Source organism: Phaseolus vulgaris, chromosome 6 (genome assembly GCF_051622355.1).
Source record: "Phaseolus vulgaris cultivar YP4 chromosome 6, ASM5162235v1, whole genome shotgun sequence".
Lineage (NCBI taxonomy): Eukaryota > Viridiplantae > Streptophyta > Magnoliopsida > Fabales > Fabaceae > Phaseolus > Phaseolus vulgaris.
The window spans coordinates 37,179,930-37,202,711 of NC_143503.1; the positions used below are offsets into that span (position 1 = coordinate 37,179,930).

Below are 22,782 nucleotides of genomic sequence, written 5' to 3' on the forward strand. Positions count from 1 at the left end.
ATCCTTAAGTCTCACTCAATCAAATAAAAGAATAAATTGCAACAAGAATCCCCTAGATTATATCTTTTATAGAAGATATAATTCTTTTATAAAAGATATATAATCTTTTATAGAAGATATAATCTTTGATATATATATATATATATGAAGAGATAGTTTTGAATTTGCAACAAGAAGAAGCTCTAAATCGCTGATTACAAACTCATTCTCAATCTCATCAGAGGTATAGTCTCTAATTCGCTTCCTCTCGTTTCTTTGATCTATGTAAAAATCTTTTACTGTTACTTTTCACACCCTCATATTCCCTTCTTCTCACCTCTATTTTTCTTCTATTTTCCTTTTTACCCTTCAACCTACCTTGGTTTTCTTTGGACCAATTGAGTTATTGATCTAACATTAGTCCATCATGTAGATTTTTGTGTTTCAATTCCTTTGTCCAACGAGTTTAAGTGCATTGGATATATCTTTCTTCTTTTCATTGACAAGATCTCTAAATTACCATGAAATTGGTTTCTAATAATTTTTCTAATAAAACAAGCTCATTGATCAGGCTACAGTGATGCCGAGATTGCCGAGAAACTCCGCCAAAATTTGGAAGATGCCTCTGCCACCAATGAAACCTATGGACTTGGGCATGTATCTGCATCAGATAATAAGTAATTGATCTTGATCTGATGTTTTTTTAGAATTGTCATTCTTGTGAAATAATTGTGTCTATGTTTGTCTGTATAAATTTAAGTATTTGCCAATACAAATAAAACATATCAACTAAACTAAATTTATACTTATGATAAGTAAAGGCTATTGATTTCCTCAAGTTGTATTGGATATATCTTTCTTCTTTTCATGACAAGATAATGAAATTGGTTTCTAATAATTAAAATGAGTCATTTGTATGCAAAATTGATTTAATTTGAGGAATTATTTAAAATAATCAAGACAACAACGAATTTTAAGAAAAATTAAAAATTATTTCATATATATAATAATTCATTAATATTATTTTCATACTACAAATACATAAATAATATAAAATTTTGAAAAAAACACGAAAAACAAATTCATGCTATAAAAACATATTTAACTAATTTCAAAATAATATATTTTAATTTAAAATAAGATAAAAACATATTATTATAGAAAAATATGTATTAGTTTTGTGCTAAGAAATATATTAGTGAATAAAAGTGATGTACAAGAGATACTTATGCTCTTAACGAGTAATTAGGTGAACACTCACTCTTTCTTTTTAATGTGAAGAACAGGGAAATTCGTCAGCAACATTATCATCATCATCATCACGTTCTACCTGGTGCTGTTACTCACTCTTTCTCTCTCCAATCTCAAATTTCATGCATTATTGTTTTTAATTCCTTATTGCTATTTCACATCCAAAATAAAGCTATCTTTCCATTACTATTGCGTTCCCTCTAAAGCCTTAATTTTGTTGTTATTGGTGTGTTATTAGTGCATCTGTGATTAAGATTATTTTAATCACAAAGAGTGTGTAGCATTTCTTTCTGTATTCCACTTGGTTTTATTGTTATTTTCATGATCAATGAAGCATGACCTGGTATTTCTGATCCTTCATTGCTGCACCTGTTTTTGGGACTAAAAAAAAGAGGAACACAGGGATTGTGTGTAGTTAATCAACCAGACCAGGAAAAAATTGAATTCTTTATCCCTCTAGAAATTGACTTTTAATTAAAAAGATTCAATTTTTTTATAGGATTGGTTGTGGGTTTTTTGAAATTTAAGAAATCGGTAATCAGTGAAACTTGTTCTTGACTCTGTGTGCTATCTCCATCACAATCATCACATAGTCTCTTCAATTATATTAGTTGGAGGAGGCATTTTCACTTTATCATTGAATTGATCCAATGTTTTGGCTCTACATTGTGAATTGATTAACTTGATTTAGCTGACATGAGTTTGAAGCTTGGTACTGTTTCGATTTATATTTAAATTAAGTTTGTATCCACGAGGTAAGAATGTCTTTGAAACCAATACCTTGGGAACATCTTGTGTTGGATTTTAGTTTTTTTTTTTTTTAATTAAGCCACCCATCTGTTTGTTTATTGTTTGCCTGACATCATTGTTGAGGCCTCTGTAAGTATGAGGTAATTGATATTTATTCTTCGGTGTAACAATTTCCAGGTCCTGTTGAATCATGGCTGAAGATGGTGCTGATCCTTTTCCCCAGTTGCGAAGTGTGTACAGAGTGTCTGCTCCCCAGAGCAATCTGTTGAACTCAAGATGGCTACATCCCATTTCTGATGGCAGTGCTTCAAGACCCTGGTTTTCTCAAAACTCTGCTCCAAATGCTTGGGGAAATCCAAATGGTATTCAGAAGCTTAAGTTGGTAAAGAGGAAAAACAACTCTCTTGGTACTTTGGCTTGTATAGGAAGTGAAACTTTGAACAACAGTAATTTGCCTCCTCAGTCAGTACTAACTCCAGTGTTGGAGAAAGAGTTAAATTCATCTATTGGAGTTGACCCAACTACATCTAAGGATTGCAAAAATGATCAATGCAAAAGTGCAAAATTCCTAGAACATGGTGAGAACAATGATGAGATTGTTGAAGATAAATCTGACATTGTTTCGGACAGTGATGATAATTGTTCTTTAGATGACATTGACTCGGACACTGGAGAGAGAAGCCATGAACAGTGCAAAAAGAGCAAGTGGCTTAGGAATTTCTTTGATAGATTAAATGCACTGGCCAATGAGGAGATAAGTTCACAAGACAGACAGTGGCATTGTCCAGCGTGCCAAGGGATGCCTGGTGCTATTGATTGGTACAATGGGCTGCAACCCCTTTTGGATCATTCCAGAACAATACAATCAAAGAGGGTAAGAGTGCACCGAATGTTTGCTGAAACCTTGGAAGAAGAGTGTTTGAGGAGAAGGGTTCCATTAACAGTGGTCTGTGAAATCCATGATAGATGGGAGGTTCTTGACAAGAAAGTCAAGGATCATGAAATAGTTTGGCCCCCAATGGTTATCATCATGAATACAAGATATCAGCAGGACGAAAATAACAAGGTCCAATATTACATATATTAATCTCCATTTTTTAGTCTTTTGTGCTATAAACATATGTTTTTCTTTCATCTCACTGAGTTCAATTTTAGTGGAATGGAATGGGGAATCAAGAACTCCTTGATTGCTTTCGTGATTATGCTGCATTTAAAGCTCGGCACTCATATGGTCCGCAAGGTCACAGAGGGTTGAGTGTTTTAATCTTTGAGGAATCCACAGCAGGTTATTTAGAAGCAGTGCGATTACACAAGCATTTTAAAGAACAGAGAAGAGATAGGGAAGCTTGGAATAGCTGTCAGAATCCATTTATCGCAGGTGGAAAGCGCCAACTCTATGGTTACTTGGCTTCTAAAGAAGATTTGAATGATTTCAATCGGCACTCCAGAGGTGATTTTTCCTTCTCAGCCTAATCTGTGGTGAACTTGAACATGATAACATTAATTTTATTTCAGCAATAGTTTTCATTCTTGTAATTCTGTTTATTGTTTCAATTGATGTTGCTGGTACATCTATATGTTTTAGGTAAGCCACATTTGAAGTTTGAAATGAGATCATACCAAGAGATGGTTGAGAGCAAGATAAAGCATATTAGTGATGATAGTCGGAAGCTTAACTATTACAAGAGCATGATAGTTGAAGAACAAAGCAAATCACAAATCTGTTTGGATTCTTTCTGTGAATTAAGTGAGAAGTTAAGCCTGACAACAGAAGAAAACCTTGTTGGTCGACAGAACAAGGAGGTAAGTTATGACACTGAAATTATATTAATGATATTTTTTGGAGCTTATTGTGTTTAGTAAGATGAAACTTTGATATTTTTCGTTTAAGAATCTGTATGCAAAATATGATTAGAGTGCTCTATATTTTGAAGGTGAACAGTAACTGTTTTTATGAAAAGTCTATCTTGGAGAAACCAAACCCATTATGAATATACAAATTTGTATGCGAAAAATCCTTCAATTACTGGTCATTCTGATATGAATATACAAATCTGTATGATGTGAAAAATCCATCAATGACTGATCAATTTGATATGAATATGCAAAATGTGTATGATGTAAAAAATCCTTCATGACTGATCCTTTTGATACTATTTTGTAGATGGACTCAGAAGAAAAAAATTTCCAGGATCAAATCAAAGTCATTCAGCAAGTTGTAGCAGTAAAAGAAATTCAGTTTGTGAAATTGCAGCAGGCGATGCAAGAAAAAGCAAAAAACACTTGTTAAGAATCTTTCAAAAAAGAGGACAAGTAATTGTTCATAAATCCTAATTGTTTATATTATAATTCCAATCACGTTTCAAAATGTGTTTCTTTATTATCATTCTTTTCCTAATATATCTTACCTTTCTGTTGCCATTTGAGATTCAGTTTTTTATTTCTAGGGAGCAAAATTCTCATTGGTTTTTGGTGTTTTCTAATCTGTCTTCTCTGTGGGTGGAAATAATATATGTAGTTCCCAGAAGTCTCAGGACAAGGAGATTATGCAGTTAGAGTCCGAGAGAGAGAAAATAATGAAAATTCATGAAGAGAAAAAGTTGGCTCTGAAGAAGAAATAGAGGCAGGAGATGGTTGAACTTGAGAAGGAATTAGAGAATGAATTGACACAGCTCATGGACAAGTACACTTCCAACCAGTCACAAGGGAACAACTTATCTCAAATCAATGGCTGCTAAGTAACATTATTAACAGAAAAGTGTCTAAAGCCAAAATCATCTACAGATATACACATATCTCTCTGAGAAATGAGAGCTGACATTTGACAAACCTCACTGACATCAGAATTTTGGTCTCATTTTACCCTTAAATGTAGTTTTTGTTCTTATTATACATTTAAGTTTAGCATTCTTTGCTTGCTAGTTTTCATTATAATTTTATGTACCGATAGGATCTGCACAACCGAGACTCTGACTCGGCATCTAGTTTAAACCGATTAACATGACCAACAACGAGACTGATTAATGACCAAACGTTTTTTAATATCTTTTTATTAGGCCCAATAACACAATGGATCCACAATAATTATATAAATAAGCAAGGATTTCAAAGGATCTGATACGCAATCATCTAATACTAAATATTGAGTGTCGAGTGTTGAAGTTGACTTCAGCGTCAGAATGTCTTTTGCACCGAGGCTGAAGTTAGCATGGAGGAAGAGTAGGAGAGTGAAAACGTAAAAATCCAATTGAGAGGAAGGAGTGGGAGAGTGAAAACGTAAAAATCCAATTGAGAGGAAGGAGTGAGATGCAGACAGACTGGTCTTAGTTCCAACCCGTTCGAGAACATTTTGTGTTGAAGTTTTGTCTTATTATATATTTTGCATGTATAGTTTTAAATAAAATTAGGTATGAGTGAGATCAAATATGAATAATGAGTCATAGTGTATTAGTTTTTATTAACAATAAAATGTCTTTAAAGTGTTTATTTTAAGATATATATAACAAAGATCAAAATCAAATAATAGAAAATTATATCAAAATATTTTTTTTTATAAAAATAATAAACAAAATGCAACTATGCTTGAGATTTAAAAATATATTTAAACTCAATATAAAGATACATCTGGTTCCATCTAAAAGTATTACACTTCTCCTTATAAATATTATATATATGTATATATATATGTATATGTATAAGTCAAATTATATTTTATATAAACCATCTGTTGGTTTCAGAACATAATAACATAATTTCAGAACATAATAACATTGTATATATAGTAAATATTTGTGGTGTTATAACATATAAGTAAAATCGCATAGCTAACATGATAATACTTTTGAATTATATATTACATTTTAATTTTAAAAACAAAATAAATAATAGTTTTAGCTTTTTAAATAATATTATTATAATGATATTAAAAATTTAAAATTCTGGGCCTTATTTTCTGTTGGGTCTGGGCCGCACCTACCTACGGCCTGTACTCTCAGGTCAATCTTCATTATTTAGCTCTTATTAATTTTAATTACTTTCACGAATATTTAATTATTTTTTAAACGTTTTAAAAACATTATATTTTTTTGGGGTTAAATAAGTAATTTTGAACTTGTTGATTTTAATAATTTAAAATTATTATATTTTTTTAAAAAAAAATTATAAACTATTTTTTATTCTGGCAATAGTTGAAATTATATTTACTGGTTTTACTTATTTAAAAATCATTAGAAGTAAGTTTTAGGAATTTTAAACTTTAAAAATATTATAAATCCCTTTTCTTGAACTGATCAGGATTAGTTAGAGTTAAATTGATAATTGAATAATTTTTTTCTTAAAAAATTATTCATACATAAAATAACTTAATGAGTATTTAAATTTAATAGATTCTAATACATACAAATGAAAAAGAATTGGTGTTATTCATAAAAATAATTAGTATTTATATCGCAATAATTTTTTTATCAAAATTAATAATGTTTTTGAGATACTTAATCGGATCTCACTTTACTGTTTTATAACAATCTAATTATTTTTAAAACAATATTTTCTTCTTCTAAAGAACATCTAAACATGGTCATGTATATGAAAAGGATGGTAATACATTAAGACCATATAGTAAAAACATATATCTAACATCCTAATAAATTAATATTTTAATTATATATATATATATATATATATATATATTTTTTTTTTTAATTTAAAATATTATTATAAAGATTTGTGAAATGTGTGTCTTTTATAATTTGCAGTGTCAAAGAAGTTGGGGGAAGTGAGGTATCTTTGGGAAGAGAGGAAAATGGAGAGAAGGAAGCCCAAAGCAGTGTTCATGGCCTTCGGTACTAAAGGCGATGTCTACCCTCTTGCTGTCAGTTTTTCTTCTTCTTTCTAAATTCTTTTTCGCTATTTGTTTCCCAAAGTTTCTTTTTTTCTGCTGCTCTGTGTACACGACATAAGGGTAATGCTTACAACTGGGTGTATAATTGTATTGGATTTCTCAATGAATTGTTTATGAAATGAATTCCTGACTACTGAAACAATTATCTTATCAGCTTGTATATGCATTTATGTGGTTATTTCAAGGTTAGATTCTCTTGAAAAGTCTTCCTTGCATTGTTGTTGATTGCAGGCCATTGCTGCAGCTTTTGCGTGTGACCAGAACCAATATGATGTGATGTTAATAACTCATTCAGCACACGAGGTTTGCATTTTAAACATTTACCTAAAGTCTAAAAGATCATTATGTTAGTTTTTGAATCACTCTTTCGTTGACTTTAGTACTAGTTGGAACATCCTTTTTGGATGGATTCTTGTGTTTGTGATTTTTCTCATTCACCAATCACTGCAATCCTCTTACTTAGGTAGTTGCGATGGTTTGCTAAACTATTTGTCAGTAAGTTCTCCAGAAAATTTTAAGCAATACAAAGAAATGACTTTTTATTGTTTCGGCACTGCGGTTAACATTTTGTATTTCAACTTCATTTTGTTTGCTTTTGTTACTGTTAATTTCTGACACTTGAACAAAATGTTTCCTTTTAGAGCTTAAGTACTCAGTTGGCTCAGAAACATGTTCAATTTTGCCCAGTTTCATCGCTTCCAGTTGTTTGTGCTGATCAGACTGACACTGAAGGTTTGAGCAATCAATTTGGTTCTAACTATAAAATATGAACTGCTATTATAAGGAGAGAATATAAATTTCTAAGGGGTCTTCTATTTTATCAGGGAAAGTAGAGTCATCGTTTTTCTTGCACAAAAGGAAAGTTACAAGAGATCATAGGCAAGAATGCTATGCATTAATTGAAAGGATATTTGGAGATGGCCCAAGCTTGGACGGTGATCTTATTATGATAAATTTTTTTGCTTTGGTATTCTAATTCTAAGTTGAAAACTGTATCATGAGAAACCCTTTTGAATTTGAACAAGTTTCTGACATAATTAGGGGAGAGGGAATTAATTGAGTTAGACTTGTTAATGTCAATTGATTTATAAAAAAATGTTCTTATTGCTCATTACTGCATGGGGAATATGGAATAATTTGTATAAAACTATTAGTGTCCAAGGACACAAAGAGACATTTAATGCCACTGGAATAAAAAGTAGAATCAATCAACTGTCATGTTCTAATAGCGATTTGCTAATTGAGGAGATTTTTGTGATGGTTCAGGAAGGATGGAGCCTTGCAGAAAGCTTTTGCGTCCGTTGCATTGTGGCTGCTCCTTATGTTGTTCCATACAGGTACTTAACAAGTTCATCCCCAACATATATGATATCAAACATTCTGGAATTTGGATACATATATGATTGTTTTTTTGGTGAGCAATTACAGTTTTGTAAGAGCATCAATGATCATGAACTTCTAACATTTAGAACTCAGATAATTGAAGTTCCATAATAACATAACATGTAAATTTTGAAATTAAGAAAATATAACCTGATAGTATTTTTACAGTTCTAGAATAAGCACAAAATTTTAAATTTTATTTAGAGTGCTAGTATAGGCACAGAATATACAACTCTACTTTGTAGGTTAAGAAAACTAAACCATAATGTTCAAATGAAAAACACTTGCATGTTGCAAGTTGCTTGCATTGCATCACTTGGAGTATAAGTTGTTCAATAATGTCTATTTTTTCAGGTAAGAAATACAACACTTTTTCCTAAAAAAATTATTCTCTCAAGATAATTGAATATAAAATGTTATATCTAGTTGATGATTGCCTATATAGTTTAGGAAGCTACAATACAACTGATGTTGATCATTCAATCATTGATTTATTGTGCAGTGCACCTTCAACATTTGAAAGCAAATTCCAAATAGAACTTCCTCTTTTGTATAGATACCTCATTGATGCTCCTTCTGGTAAGGTATTTCTTTATTTTTTTATAATCTAATGTTTTCAGTTTGGAAAGAGACTGTTTCAAGTGATTTGTTTATTTTCCTACTTACTACTAACCACAGCATGGTGTTGTAAAGAAGATGAAAAAGTTCTAGTCTCTGCCACTGCAGTTATAATAGGATCAGGAACTTTTGAAACTTTAGGGTTTAGGGAAGGAAAGGGGAAGACAAAGAACTATGGCTAACATTGATGTTAGAATGCTACACACAAATACAATACTCTAATTCCCTTATCTATACTACTAATTAGGTCAAGACTGGTACAAACCCAAGCTCACTACTAACAACTGTATATCTTATATGGAGAAATAGCACTTATATATTGATTTGTCATTTTTGAATCATCTTGATTTCCAATAGGTCTGTTGGAAGGACGTGATTCATTGGATGTGGCCTCTTTTCACAGAAAATTGGGGATCATGGAGAAATGATGTCTTGCATCTTAGTCCATGTCCTTTTACTGTTAGTGCTTCCTATAATTATTTTATTTTTCTGCCTTAAAAAAGTTATTTGTATGCCTTCTAGTCTTGTTTAAAAAATGTTTATTCTGCCTGAGTTAGGTTGTTAGAGATACGTGCCCTTGCTGAAAAGTATGGGACGTCCTCATTCCTTTAGATTCACTCAGTCACCCTTTTTTTATGATTTCAGGATCCTGTAACAGGCATGCCTACTTGGCATGATAGACCACAATCTCCTCTTCTGATGTAAGTAACGGACTCAAAATGCAAAAGTTGCTTTCAATATTTTTTTTTTGGTGTGACTCTCTTACAGAACTCACTGGATTAAACTTCGTATTGTTGTTCTTTTGGCATTGTTGCTTGAATAATCACTATGTTGTTGTCCTAAGCTGGATAGAAGTTGCATGGAATTTTGAAATGATATATTTTAATCCCTACCAGTTACTGAGGGTTTTAGGATTTGTTTTGTATAAAAAATACTTGTTTTTCCCTTTGTGCGTGACTTGTAACAGCTGGATAAATCCCACAAAAGGGCAAGTGATTATAAATTTACATGATCTTTTTAATTCTTATGGAATATTACTTTTGATTTTCATCTCTGATTCTGTGTATTGTTCAACAGGTATGGTTTTAGTAAAGAAGTAGTTGAATGTCCTGGTATGTTTGTTCTTCTCTTTAATATAATTTTTTTCATATCTATCTCCGTGATGTTAGCTGTTTAGAGTTTAAGTTGCTTGCTTTTTGTTTTAATCCATTTATCATTTATTCCCTTTTTTCTCCTATCCATTTGGAGGTCCTATCCTCCTGATATTAAACCATAAAATTGGGATGTCACGTGACAGTTGTGGTAACGTACTAAGGGGTGAAGGGTAGTGCTCCAATTAAACGCTTCTCAAATTATTTTGTCACATTCAAATGTCCTTTTCGGCATCTCTTATGAAGGAATGAAAAATAGAGGAGGTATTAAGATATTGGACTTGTATTGTATCTATCTTGTAAATTTTTGTTCCAATCAAGCACTTGGTAACACATCAAGTATAAATTTGTTCAGAAATCAGAGCCTATGAGTGAACTGTGACTTTTTGGGTTGAAAAAAATGTGATTAATTAGTTATGATAAATTTTCTTTGCTTTTGATCTTCTAGCAAGAAAGCTTTATGAAGTCATGGTTAGTGTGGTGTATCTAAGTCTCTTTCACTATTTATGAAGTATGAATGACGCCTTAAACATTATGTTTTACTGTTGGATGCTTTTAGCAAAACTTTATTTTCCTTGGAGTATGTTATTTCTCTACTGCACCTGTCTTTAGATTTTTGGTTTAATCACCTGATTAAATTTAGTGCACTGACAGCATATTGGCCTTCAAAAGTTCTGGTTTGTGGTTTCTGGTTCCTCCCTATTGAATGGCAGTTTACGTGTAAGAAGTGTAGAGATATTTCAGTACATGATTCATCAGGGCATCGATATGCTAAAGATGACTTGTGTCCCAGTCATTTAGAGCTGCAAAACTTTATAAAGACTACACCAATTTTTATTGGACTCAGTTCTATTGGAAGGTACCATTTGCTTCAAGTTTGTATTCAGTCTTGTAACGTAGTAGAGCTGTTGATTTAGGGTGCATTTGCTTTAGCTAAATCCCACATTCCAATTCATGTTAAACTCTAGCCTCCTCTCACATTGTATTGGTGTTCAACGTGAAGGAATGGTGATTCAAATTCACCTTAGTCATTATATGTATATTTTTGACTGATTTTATGCATTTATTTGCAGCATGGGTTTCTTAAAAGACCCTTATGCATTTATATGCGTTCTTCAGACAGTCCTGAGCACCACAAATTACAGATTTATTCTATTTACAGCTGGATATGAACCCTTAGAATCAATCGTTCGTACCATTGCCACTGAAGCCTCGTTTGAGCCGAAAAATTGGAGTGACGATTGTGTTCCTCTTTGTAATGGGAAACTCTTGTGTTTTTCTGGGTGAGTTTTCCTTGGCTATTTTACTACAAAAAACAATTGGAGGGGACTGCCCTTTAAATAGAATAACTTGGATTTGACATCCAACTTTTTAGATTTAATTAAATTTGGATTTCTGATATAGTGCAGTGTCACTTGAAATTGAAATTATGTTTTCTTTCCATCTTATCACCTCTGATAATAAAACAAAAGTTAATGTTCCCTCTCCAAATTTCTTTAAATGAAAGAAAAAAAGCTAGAAGAGTGACATGGTTTTTACATAATGTGAATAGTTCCGTACCATACGGTTGGCTTTTCCCAAAATGTGCTGCTGTAATTCACCATGGTGGCAGGTAGGATAATTTGATCCCAAGCTGTTTTGGTATTAACACTAAATTGAAGCATTCAAGAGGCATGCTTACTAATGTATATTTTTTGTATGGAATGTCTATCTCTAAATTAGTGGAACTACTGCTGCTGCATTACAGGCAGGAACACCACAGGTTGGCACTTCATTCCTTGCTTGATTAAACTATAACAAGATTTATGTCAGCATTATAAAAACCATAAAAGGCATTATTAAGACCATGCTAGATTAAACTACTTCCCAACTCAGCAAAAGTCTCTTGAAGCTGATGTATAATGGTAATTTATGGTCAGATGTGGTTGATATGGTGGAACCAACTTGCAGGTAGTATGCCCTTTCATGCTAGATCAGTTTTATTGGGCGGAGAGAATGCATTGGCTTGGCGTTTCACCTGAACCACTCTGCAGAAATCATTTGCTTCCTGATAAAAATGATGACACAAGTATCCAGGAAGCTGCGCGTCTACTATCGCTGGCAATCCATCATGCATTATCATCAACAGTCAAAGCACGGGCTGCAGAAGTTGCCCAACGGATATTGCTTGAGGTAACAACTATTCTTAAATTTGTATGTTTTTTTTTTTGTCTGGAACACTATTTAGAACTAGATTTCCATATGAATAATGAGATGCTTCGTTATTGAATTTGATTAGAAGGTATTGCCACTGTAAAAGTTTTTTATATTGTCATTGAGGAATAAATTGCCATGTGTTATAAGACTTTAAACTTTTTCTAGTAATTAAACAAGTCTTAGATTTGTTAGGACCTCTTATGAAGTTTGTTTTAGATTTGATCTGAAAACCGTAAGCTTAATGGTTCTAAAAACTATACATTTTGTCATGCATGTATACATCACATGATCATTCTTCTTCCTCCAGGATGGCGTATCAGAGGCAATTAAGCACCTCAAGGAAGAGCTGGGTTTGAATTGAGATATTGAATGCGATTGAAATGTTCCAAGATTCACCAGTTTCATTTTATTCATGGTATTTTGTCACCAGTTTCATCTTGGGATTTGTCAGCGTTGAATATGTTGGAGTTTAGGATGGAAAACATACATATGGGTAGATAATAGTTTTATTAAATGCACAAGTAAGTCATTTCTCTTCACTGATAGTAAGTAATAAGACAAAGATAAGAGTGCAATGGAAAAGATAATGGTTCAACTTTCATGATAAGTAGTATAAAGATAAGAGTGTAATTGAAAAGATAATATTTAATGTTATGATGACCTTTTAAAACCCAATGTAACTAAACACTAATTTCCCTCTTAAACAATAAATTTAAGTGTATTTCAACATGAAATGTAAAAATTGTTACTGAAAGTTTTTTAAAGAGTAGTATTATTACATTTTCTTAATTATATTAATCCCTCTACCTTATATTTTATATGCGGTATATAATAGAAAGGTAAACACATTTTATATCTCAGAAAAAAAATTGTTTTTTTGTTTAATTAGTAAATCAAAAGGATTAACAGAAATGTCTTGCAGGACGATTTCAAATTGGTTAAAGTTTATACTTTAGGTTTCTTCTTCCTGCACCCCCACAATTTTAAAAGTCCCGATATTGGTCTTGACTTTTTATTTGAAAAAGGGCACGGTGTTGGAGTGTGCTACGAATTTATCAATCTCGAAGTGAATCATGTTGTTTTTGGATGAGGATGTGTTCCGGAAGCAAAATGTTAATAAATTGCCTATTTTCGAATTACTGAATCTGGAAGCCTAATTTATGTTATGAATCCGGAATGTGAAAAATCAATGTGAATTCCTAATTCTGTAAAATTATCGAACTACATTATTTGAAATATTAGATATAAACTACGGAAACGATAATCCAAGATATTATCAACCATCATCAAAAGAAACACCTTTCTGTGCTAAGAGATGGAGCAGCGTCGTCGTTATTCAGAGAGAAATGAAATCTGTGTGCAGTCTCTGGGTAAAGGAAGAAAAAAGAGTAGTGTGGGTCTTATATGCATTTTGGCGTTTTTAAAAAATAATAGGTTTATTTTTTTCTTTGCATAATATTAAATATTGTGGGGGTACAAGAAGAAAAACGTAGGGTGCAGGAAGAAACTGCCTATACTTTACGTGTTTTTGGTGTTCTGTTATGAAAGCCAAACTCCAATTCAATAATTCAGGTAATGAATTTCCACAGGCTAATAAGATATAATTTCAAATTTTATTCAAGAACATTAAGAAGTTAGTAAAAATTTGTGTTGAAGTTGTATATTAAAATTATTAAAAATGTTGTTATTCTTATTCTACCTAATAATAATAATAATAATAATAATAATAATAATAATAATGATAATAATTATTATTATAATAAGAGTATAACTGTTAATAAAGGAGATCCTTCTTCATAATTAGTTCATAACTAGTGTACACAATTTATTACCGATTTTAATTTCATCAATATATTTTATTTATTATTTATCTTTTAACTTTTGTAATTGTTTAAAAATCAGTTAACTAACTACAGTAAAAAATTACATATTATAAAATTAAAAAGTTTATTTATTTATTTTATAATTATATTCTATGAATATAAAGGTCAACTACCATAGGAAAAATGAATTCTTGTAGTCAGAAGAGCAAATTCAATAATAATATTTTATAAGAATTAATTATTTAACATTAGTTATCATGAAAAAAAATTTGATATACATACACATCTTTCCACCAGTAATAATAATTATAAGATATTCACAAGATTATCTGAGATACTCGTTTTAGATTTCATATCTGAAATCTGAGTTTGATTTTCAATAAGGGAATATTGATAAAAAAAAATCATAATTAATATGATCATCCATGGAAATATGAACCACGTGTAATATATTTATTTATTTATTTATCTCAAAAAGAGTATTTTTTATAAAAAAAATTAGAAATAAAGTAATGTATTATTTTAATTAGTGATTTATTATTTTATTCTTAATTAAATTTGTAATTATTTTAAATTTTAATTAATTAATTTCTAATTTTATGTTTTTATTAAGTTTTGAATAATCAATTATTATTTAAGATAATTAATTTCCACTCATAATCATTCATTACAACATAGCCTAAATCTATTAGTTGTTCCACTCATAATCATCCATTATAACAAAATAATTAATTTATATTTTTACCTAATCTATAATTGCATTCTTAAACACTTTTTTAAAAGCTTTTGTAAAAATTATTTTTTACCAAAGATATAAAATGATTATATAATGAATAAACCAAGACAAACTTATAAAACTAATACAGGACACACAAATATATTCACAAATAAAAGCAAAAATAATACCACGTATATATAATACATGATCCAAAACATATTATTTTAAAATAAGTATTTTAAGAGTTTTGATAAACAAATAGTAAATACATATCGATGCATAAAGTATTCTCATTCAACAATACAATAACATGAAAAAAAAATTTAAAGAATATTATCTAAATTTTATCTTTTTTTATTTTAATTTAAAACTATTAGTTAATTTTCAATTGAATTAATTAATACAAACTGGTTGACTGTAGAGATATGCAATTAGTGAGCAAATGACTATTTTGTACTTAAACTGAAACCTGAATATTAATTATAAAATAAATTAGCAGTTAATACACGTTATATCTTTTATATCATACCTTTTTGAACCGTAAAAATTAAACTCTATTAGGGTTAAAATAAACAAATAGATAGGTTAGATTAGAGAGATTAAAATTTAAAAAAAAGAGTTTAAGAAGTATTATAACAAAGAGCAAGACCATGAATTCCTCAGCTATAAAAGCTTTTCATTAGGTTTGTATTTGAATCATAATCATATTTGAATCATATCTCTGAATTGGTGAGGAAAAAATGGGTGAAGGAAGAAGCATGAGTGTAACAGTTGTGTTGTTGTGCATGTTGGTGTTGTACTCAGAGATGGCTCATGCAAGCACCTATGTGGTAGGTGGTAGAACTGGTTGGTCTGGAGACATGACTGCTTGGAATGGAAAGGTTTATAAGGCTGGTGATACATTGTGTAAGTATCAAATCAGAAACTAAAAAGTTTATTATCTGCATAATTTATGAGAGTTATTGGTTTGTTGTATTTGCATGCATGCAGTGTTCTACTACAATGCTACGCAACACAACGTGGTGGTGGTGGATGAAGGAGGATACAATTCATGCAGTGCTTCAGCAGGATCAAAAACTTATCAGACAGGCCATGATTACATCCAGTTACCCAAAGGACCTTCCTTCTTCATTTCTTCTCTTCCTGGTCAATGTCAGGGTGGCTTGAAGTTATCAGTTACTGCTCTCTGATATCACATTTCAAACTTCTTCACTCGAGATCATACTATATATGCAATATAAGGATTATTTCATTCACCATATATCAATCACAAACATTTACTACTTACTCTTTCTTCTTACTTTCTCTACTATTTTTATCAGCTAAATCACAGTATACTCATATATATATATATATATATATATATATATATACACACTCTTGGAAGAACTTTTGTTGGAGAGTTCTTCCTTCACTTTAGACTTCATGTGACACTTGAAGAACATTTCACATTTATTTTATTAAAAAACGATTTTAATAACAGAAATACAGTATCAAAAGTAACAAACAAGAAGATAATGTTCTTAGCTCTGAATGAGGTCTTCAAAATAGTATGTTATATCATAAAAAAAATTCTAAAACAATGATAGAAAATAATAAAATTGATGGAAGCTAATAAACAAATACAAGGATAAAAAAAAAAATACAGATGTGAGCATATTTTTTTCATTTGACATTGCTGTTTGATGATAAAACGAAGAAAAATGTTTATTATTTTAATATTTCAGATGCACAAATTTTCTCTTATCCTTCAGCATAATTAAATTATTATTGAGAAGTTAAATTTGTTTTACCTCTATGATGTTATCATCAGTAGTGTTTTTCTTTTAATGTATTAATATTAGTTGAAATTTATACTGGAGAATTTTCCGCAATATTTCCATTGAACTAGATAAAATATCGTTTTTATGAATAATAACAAATTTACGAAGAACAACTGGGATTTAATTCGATTTTCATTTTTCAAAATCAAATGCATATTTTTTAATAAGCAAAGTAATTTTTTACACATGTCACCATGTAGTGACTCTTCATACACCAAAGTCACTGGGCAAAATAATAACGACAATCACTTGATATCTATAATAACAAGTAATAATAAAAGTGATATCTAAGAATTAAAAAAAAATTATGAAATAAAAATGTTTTATTCCTATATAAAAAACATAACAACTCAAACAGTACTTTTTACAGTTTGCACGATCGCTAGCATGTCTCGGACTCCATCGTAGACCGATTGAGTCTTTACAACCCAAATTTGTAAGATCGACCGACCTTATGAATCCATTTACGCTAAAGTAAGATCATCAAGGTTAACTCAACGTTAGGAGTTAGATAATGCAACCCTAATCACAATCTAACTCCCTAATCTGATTTAATAAGGTAAAATCCATGGTAGCAATATAAATAGCACATCTTTCAAGAAACCAGGTACGTCATTATTTACGGTGCTTTGACAACCGAGTGTCGAACACCCTTTGCTATGCTGACTTGAAAGTCGAAGTGCCTTTTGCAGATATCACAGTGTAAGCTGACTGACCCATAGGAGGAAGGAAGACGAAGTCGATCAACAATTCTAACAGAAACAAAACCCTAAACCTAAAATCATTCTCAAGACATAGGGATGTCAAAGTGGGATGGGTCGTGCGGGGCAGATTGCTTATTTCAACCCACTGGCCCGCTTAGGCTCGCCCCGCATAACCCGCAGCCCGTACGGGATAAGTGTGGGGCGAGTTGGCCCGCATAACTTTAAAATGTATAATTTTTTTCTACACCTCGTATTTTATTCATGTAGCCTCATATTTTACATTTTGAAAATTTTAATAACATTTTACTACGCATGTTTGATGAAAATAATATTATGAGACCATTTACTTAATGCATCTAAATAAATAAAAAATTCAATTTTTTATTTATTTATTTATTTAATAAATATTTATTTCTTTCAATTCAATTAAATTTGTGTTTGTTTCTTTTCTTTAGTTTACCCTTTCTTCAAAGATAGTAAAGAACGGGTAACTTAAATCAAAGAAAAGAAAAAAATTACAAATTTGATTATTGAATTAATGTTTTATGTTCAGTTTGTGCAAAAACAAATTTCGTCTAAGAAGTAGACATTCAATAGATAGCAGCCACATAGAGTAGCCAAACTGTATAATTCATAAATTCTAAAAAAAGTAACATGACCATACAAGAACAATGCAAGATAGAGAGACACACCAGCTTTCCAAACGACCAGAACCCTGGAAATTTTGTTGATGGTGAGGTGGAGGCGGAGGATAGCCGACGGGGTAGGGCGGTGGAGGATAGCCTTGCTGTGGATATGGTTCCTTTCCGTAGCCCTCCGGCGGAAAACCTAAGGATGATGAATTAGAATGAGAATGTGAAAGAAAGTGAGAATGAATAAAAAAGGAAGGGATTAGAAGGAACCTGTGGAACTCCGAACCGTGGCAATGAGAAGATTGAATGAAGTGAGAAAATAAGAAATCGCGCGGAGATATACGTCAAATTATATACTTAATCTTACCTCTCTATATTTAAACTTAATTTTATATCTCAAAATGATAACAAAATTATTTTAAAATTCAAAACTTTTTAAATTTAAAAACTTAAATTCAAAAAAATCTAAAATTCAAAAGATTTTAAAATTAACAAAAATTTTAAATTCAAAAATTCAAAAAATTTTAAATTCAAAAATTTCTAAATTCAAAAATTTTTAAATTTTTTTTTTTTAATTCAAAACTAAACATTGCAAAATGATACTTGTTGAGAAGTACTGTACAATTAAATTTTTTCTCTCGTTCATTTTCACTTTTATCCCATCAAACACTTTTTGGTTTTCTATTTTCATATTCATAATTCAAAATATGAGAAGTATTGGACAATATTATTATTATTGTGCTGATACAAATAACTCCACAAAGTACACAAAGACATCAATTTAATTAAACTTATAACAAAACTATTATAAAAATAATAATAGGATTTTGTTCATTGAATAAAAAATTGAAAGGGAGACGTGTTAGTTGTTATTCTATGAGTAGGAAGGAGTGAGAAAATGGATCGGGAGAGAAAAGAACAAACAAGTGAAACACTTATGTTTTGAGATTTGATTGAAATGATTAAGAATAAGGGATCCTTGTGATGGAGGATATGAAGAGGAAGTGGTTAACAGGTTGTGATAAAGAATAAGAATGATTTGACTAAGTATTTCATTATTATTATAACTATAAAGGACATTCTTCATTATAACTATTTTTTTTATGTACACAAATTTGTTACTATTTTATTCTTCTATCAATATTTCATTTTATTGTTTTTCTTTTAGTTTTTTTGTCATTTTATAATTTCGTAAATTTAAAACTTAAAAAAAAGTTAATATTAAATTTGAAACAAAAGAAAAAAGTTTGAGAGTATGTACTACATTTATTATTTGAAAAAAAAAATGAGTTAAATTGAATTTTGAATTGAAATGTGATAATTCTTTTAAAATATAGTAGGAGTTTAAGTAAAACTCCATAAATATCACATCAATGCAATTTATTTTTTTATAAAATTGATAAATTTAAAATTTAATTTTATTAATACTGATGGTTAAATTACATGATTTTTTTGTATGTAAACTAATATTTAAAATAAAATAAAATATTATTATTTGTATATTTATATTAAAAATATAAATTTATAATTTATTTTAATAAATACGAATATATTATATATATAATATTATTTTTTATAACTGATTTTAAGAATGATATTACAGTTTTGTTTTGAAAACGGCTTTTAGGATGATTAAGTATCCTGCCCTATGAGGCTTAGACACGCCTCTTAAATGGTGTATTTGTGTCGGAGACACGTATCGGACACTAACACTCGTAGGACATGTATTAGTAAAGTGTTTATGTGTTAGATTTTTGAAAATTCTAGCACAGTTCTAATAAGGAGAAATACATTAATTTTCTAAAAACTCAAACTAAACTTATTGTATAAATTTTTATCATGATTACAAAAATAAAGAACAAATCCTTTTGAACTAAGAGAAACATCTTCATACTCCAAAAAGAAATATGAAACATACTTATATACATAAATATAAATCTTTATTGTCAATATATATAATTCATAATTATATAATATATAAATTTGTGTCATCATGCCTTGCATTTTAGAGATTATATGTATCTCCTAGTGTCACATAGATCTTGCTAAACAAAATTAGATAAATATATATATATATAAATTATTTAGCTTTTATGTTTCTCTCTATATATAAATTATTTAGCTTTATACTTTTTATTTATTTCACATTGTAATTCAATTTTTATTTTTCTTATGAAAATCAAATAAATTATTATACTTAGCAATCACGATAGTTATTTTTCTTTTAATTTTGATAAGAATACGTAAATAAAATAAAAAATTTGTATATGTAGATAAAGTTTAATTATTAATATTAATTTTATTAAAATAATAATACTAATAATTAATAATATTATCAATATTAATTATTGTTTTTTTAGAATTTATGTATATAGAAATATAGGTGAAACACATTCTCAATATTAATCTTTATTTGATCTTCCATTTAGAGAAAAAAAATTATTCTAAAATCAGGATATTGCAAATTATTATTTTCTTCTTCAAATACCAATCTTTATTTGATCTTCTATTTAAAGAAGAATTTATTAAAAAATCTAAAACTACCACTAATTAGTACAAATACTTTTTTAATTTTTTTCTTTCACTTTCTCTTGATATATGTTATTGGACTGATCCACACAATCTTTACTTTACGTCCATTTATCATAGGTTTGACCGTCAGATTAATTTTTGTTTTTCTTGTAATATCACTAGTTCTATTGATTTTTTTTTTTAAGAAATTCATAGTTTTATATTTTTTTATCTCTACTTAATTATATTTTAAATAAATTTTAGTTTATAATTGGTTTACTTTTATTTAGGAATTCGTATTTTTATTCTAAACAACCTTTTCACATACAATTTGTTTTCTCAAGTTGAAAAAACTTGGTATGTCACATATAATGTTTATGAGATGAATTTTTTTTTCATTTCTTGAAGTTAAGAAACTCATTAATAAATCATCATAAAAAACTATTTATTATCAACTTACAATTCTATAGTTTAAGATGTGGTTTATCTATCTATTATATTTGATTTGTTGTTACAAATATGACAGAAAATGATAAAATTGTATGGTGGTCTGCGTTCTCCGTCACAGAATGAGAGAGTTTCTTTTAGGAAGAATTTTTATCACTAAAAATATTATTTTAACGAGAAAATTACTAATATAAGTTATTGAAAATTGACTTAGACAAATATTTTTCTCAATTTTAAAAATTATATTTACGAAATCTGTAAAATAAAGGTTTTATTGATAGGAAATTTATGTTATATATATTTTTAGTTTTAATTACTAAAAATGTTTCAAATTAACTAATTTCATAATTTTTAATGTTTTTATCATCTAAAAATAAAGAATTAAAAAAATCATTTAAGGGTGTTTGAATCTCATTTAAAAAAATAAAATACACAAGACTACCTCGATTCTGCAAAATAACACTGAAACACACAAATGCATTGCATTCTTATATAATACTGTCAAAAGAGATCATAATCGCAAGCAAAACGGTTTAGTACGAGCATACATTAAATAATAATTAAAATTAGAAATAAAAAATAATTAATCACTAAATAAATAATATTTAAAATAATTTATATTGTTAATAAAAAATTATGAAATAATTTAAAAATTGATATATAAATTAGCTATTAAGATTTTAACTAATAATATTTTATATTTTAAATTGGTCTCGATTAGTCTTTTAGAGAATAATTTATGATCTAGAATATTAGTAGCTAAAAATCTTGATAGTTAATGGTTAGATACCAATTTAAAAATTATTTTATAAATTTTTATTAATAATAGAAATTAGATGTGTTTTGTATAATAGTTGAGACGTCCCTAATGTTCAATTTAATTTATTTATTTATTGTTGATAAAAAAAACTACCATAGATATTAATAATTCGTTTAGTCTCTAAAATTGTTTCTAATTTAATCAAATAGTAACTAAATATTTTGGTCTCTAAAATTAATTGTAATTTCATGATTTTTTTTTAGTGATGACAGAAAAAATATATCAAAATTTATCTCTTTCATCATATCCCAATTATAATTTATACTACTAAAAAATTATTAAATAAAAATTAATTAAAGACAGACAAACAATTAGTTACTATATTAACTAAGCTAGATACTATTTTAAAAATTAAAAAACTATTAATTTTTAAAATAATTTTTATTAATTAAAATAGTATAAGTTGTATTTTAAATTGGTATAAGATTAGCTACTAATATTTTAACTATTAACTATTTTATATTCTAAATTAGTAATTAGTAATTAATGATTAAAAATTTGATAACTTTTATGCAGATTAAGTTACAAACAAATAACGCTTTTGGACCGTCATCATCATAAATTAGGAGAGTTATAACTTATCATTTAATAATAAACATTACAAGTTTTAATAAAAATATGATTTCAGTTCAGTTTAAGATTATTTACATATAAAAAAGAACAATAATTTTATTATTTTTTTACTGAATTAGTCTCATTTTAATATAAACACATATAGTGTTACAAATGGACCTCAACAAATTTGAATTTCCTTTCAAAAACTAAACATTAATTGATTTATTGTAAAACTGACAGTTTCTCATTTATTTATTGTAAGACATCATTTATTAATTAACAGCACTTACTTCAATTAAATAACAAGGAAGCATCACCTCATTTACTAATTAAGACCACTTACTTTAATTAAATGAGAAGGAAGCATCACTTGAGATATATAGAGAAAGGTGGACCTCAACTTTAAACATTAAATAAAATATTAAATAAATTTTAATTTTAGAGATCAAAATAATTAGTTAGTATTTGACTAAATTAGAAATTATCTTATAAATTAAAAATTTATTAGTATTTAAAGTAAT

General features: G+C 28.8%; 3 protein-coding genes across 14 annotated transcripts; all 3 read left to right on the plus strand.

Moving 5' to 3' along the window:
* Positions 1-1,228: 1,228 nt before the first annotated feature.
* On the plus strand, positions 1,229-4,870 carry LOC137832855 (protein SUPPRESSOR OF GENE SILENCING 3). 2 transcript variants are annotated; one of them, XM_068641218.2, is made up of 6 exons: positions 1,229-1,312; positions 2,158-3,046; positions 3,136-3,430; positions 3,566-3,783; positions 4,145-4,293; positions 4,499-4,870. In XM_068641218.2, the coding sequence occupies exons 2-5, from the start codon at positions 2,171-2,173 to the stop codon at positions 4,268-4,270; spliced, it is 1,515 nt and encodes a 504-aa protein (XP_068497319.2). In that variant the 5' UTR covers positions 1,229-1,312; positions 2,158-2,170; the 3' UTR covers positions 4,271-4,293; positions 4,499-4,870. The 2 variants fall into 2 exon arrangements, with proteins under 2 accessions (XP_068497319.2, XP_068497320.2); XM_068641219.2 differs by lacking the exon at positions 1,229-1,312 and having other exon boundaries at positions 1,315-3,046.
* Positions 4,871-6,725: 1,855 nt separating this feature from the next.
* On the plus strand, positions 6,726-12,767 carry LOC137832856 (UDP-Glycosyltransferase superfamily protein). Of its 11 annotated transcripts, none has more exons than XR_016521812.1 (15): positions 6,726-6,850; positions 7,112-7,183; positions 7,522-7,612; positions 7,705-7,815; positions 8,147-8,217; positions 8,766-8,847; positions 9,239-9,340; positions 9,527-9,582; positions 9,959-9,993; positions 10,687-10,891; positions 11,106-11,315; positions 11,585-11,644; positions 11,755-11,794; positions 11,952-12,204; positions 12,536-12,767. XR_016521812.1 is itself a non-coding variant. In XM_090304074.1 (15 exons), the coding sequence occupies exons 4-15, from the start codon at positions 7,798-7,800 to the stop codon at positions 12,587-12,589; spliced, it is 1,155 nt and encodes a 384-aa protein (XP_090160200.1). In that variant the 5' UTR covers positions 6,726-6,850; positions 7,112-7,183; positions 7,522-7,612; positions 7,705-7,797; the 3' UTR covers positions 12,590-12,767. The 11 variants fall into 11 exon arrangements, 8 of the variants coding, with proteins under 8 accessions (XP_090160200.1, XP_068497321.1, XP_090160198.1 ...); XM_090304074.1 differs by having other exon boundaries at positions 11,983-12,204; XR_011084617.1 differs by having other exon boundaries at positions 6,730-6,850; positions 7,705-7,847.
* Positions 12,768-15,509: 2,742 nt separating this feature from the next.
* LOC137833593 (basic blue protein) lies at positions 15,510-15,959 on the plus strand. Its single transcript, XM_068641934.2, has 2 exons — positions 15,510-15,675; positions 15,760-15,959. The coding sequence occupies exons 1-2, from the start codon at positions 15,510-15,512 to the stop codon at positions 15,957-15,959; spliced, it is 366 nt and encodes a 121-aa protein (XP_068498035.2).
* Positions 15,960-22,782: the final 6,823 nt, after the last annotated feature.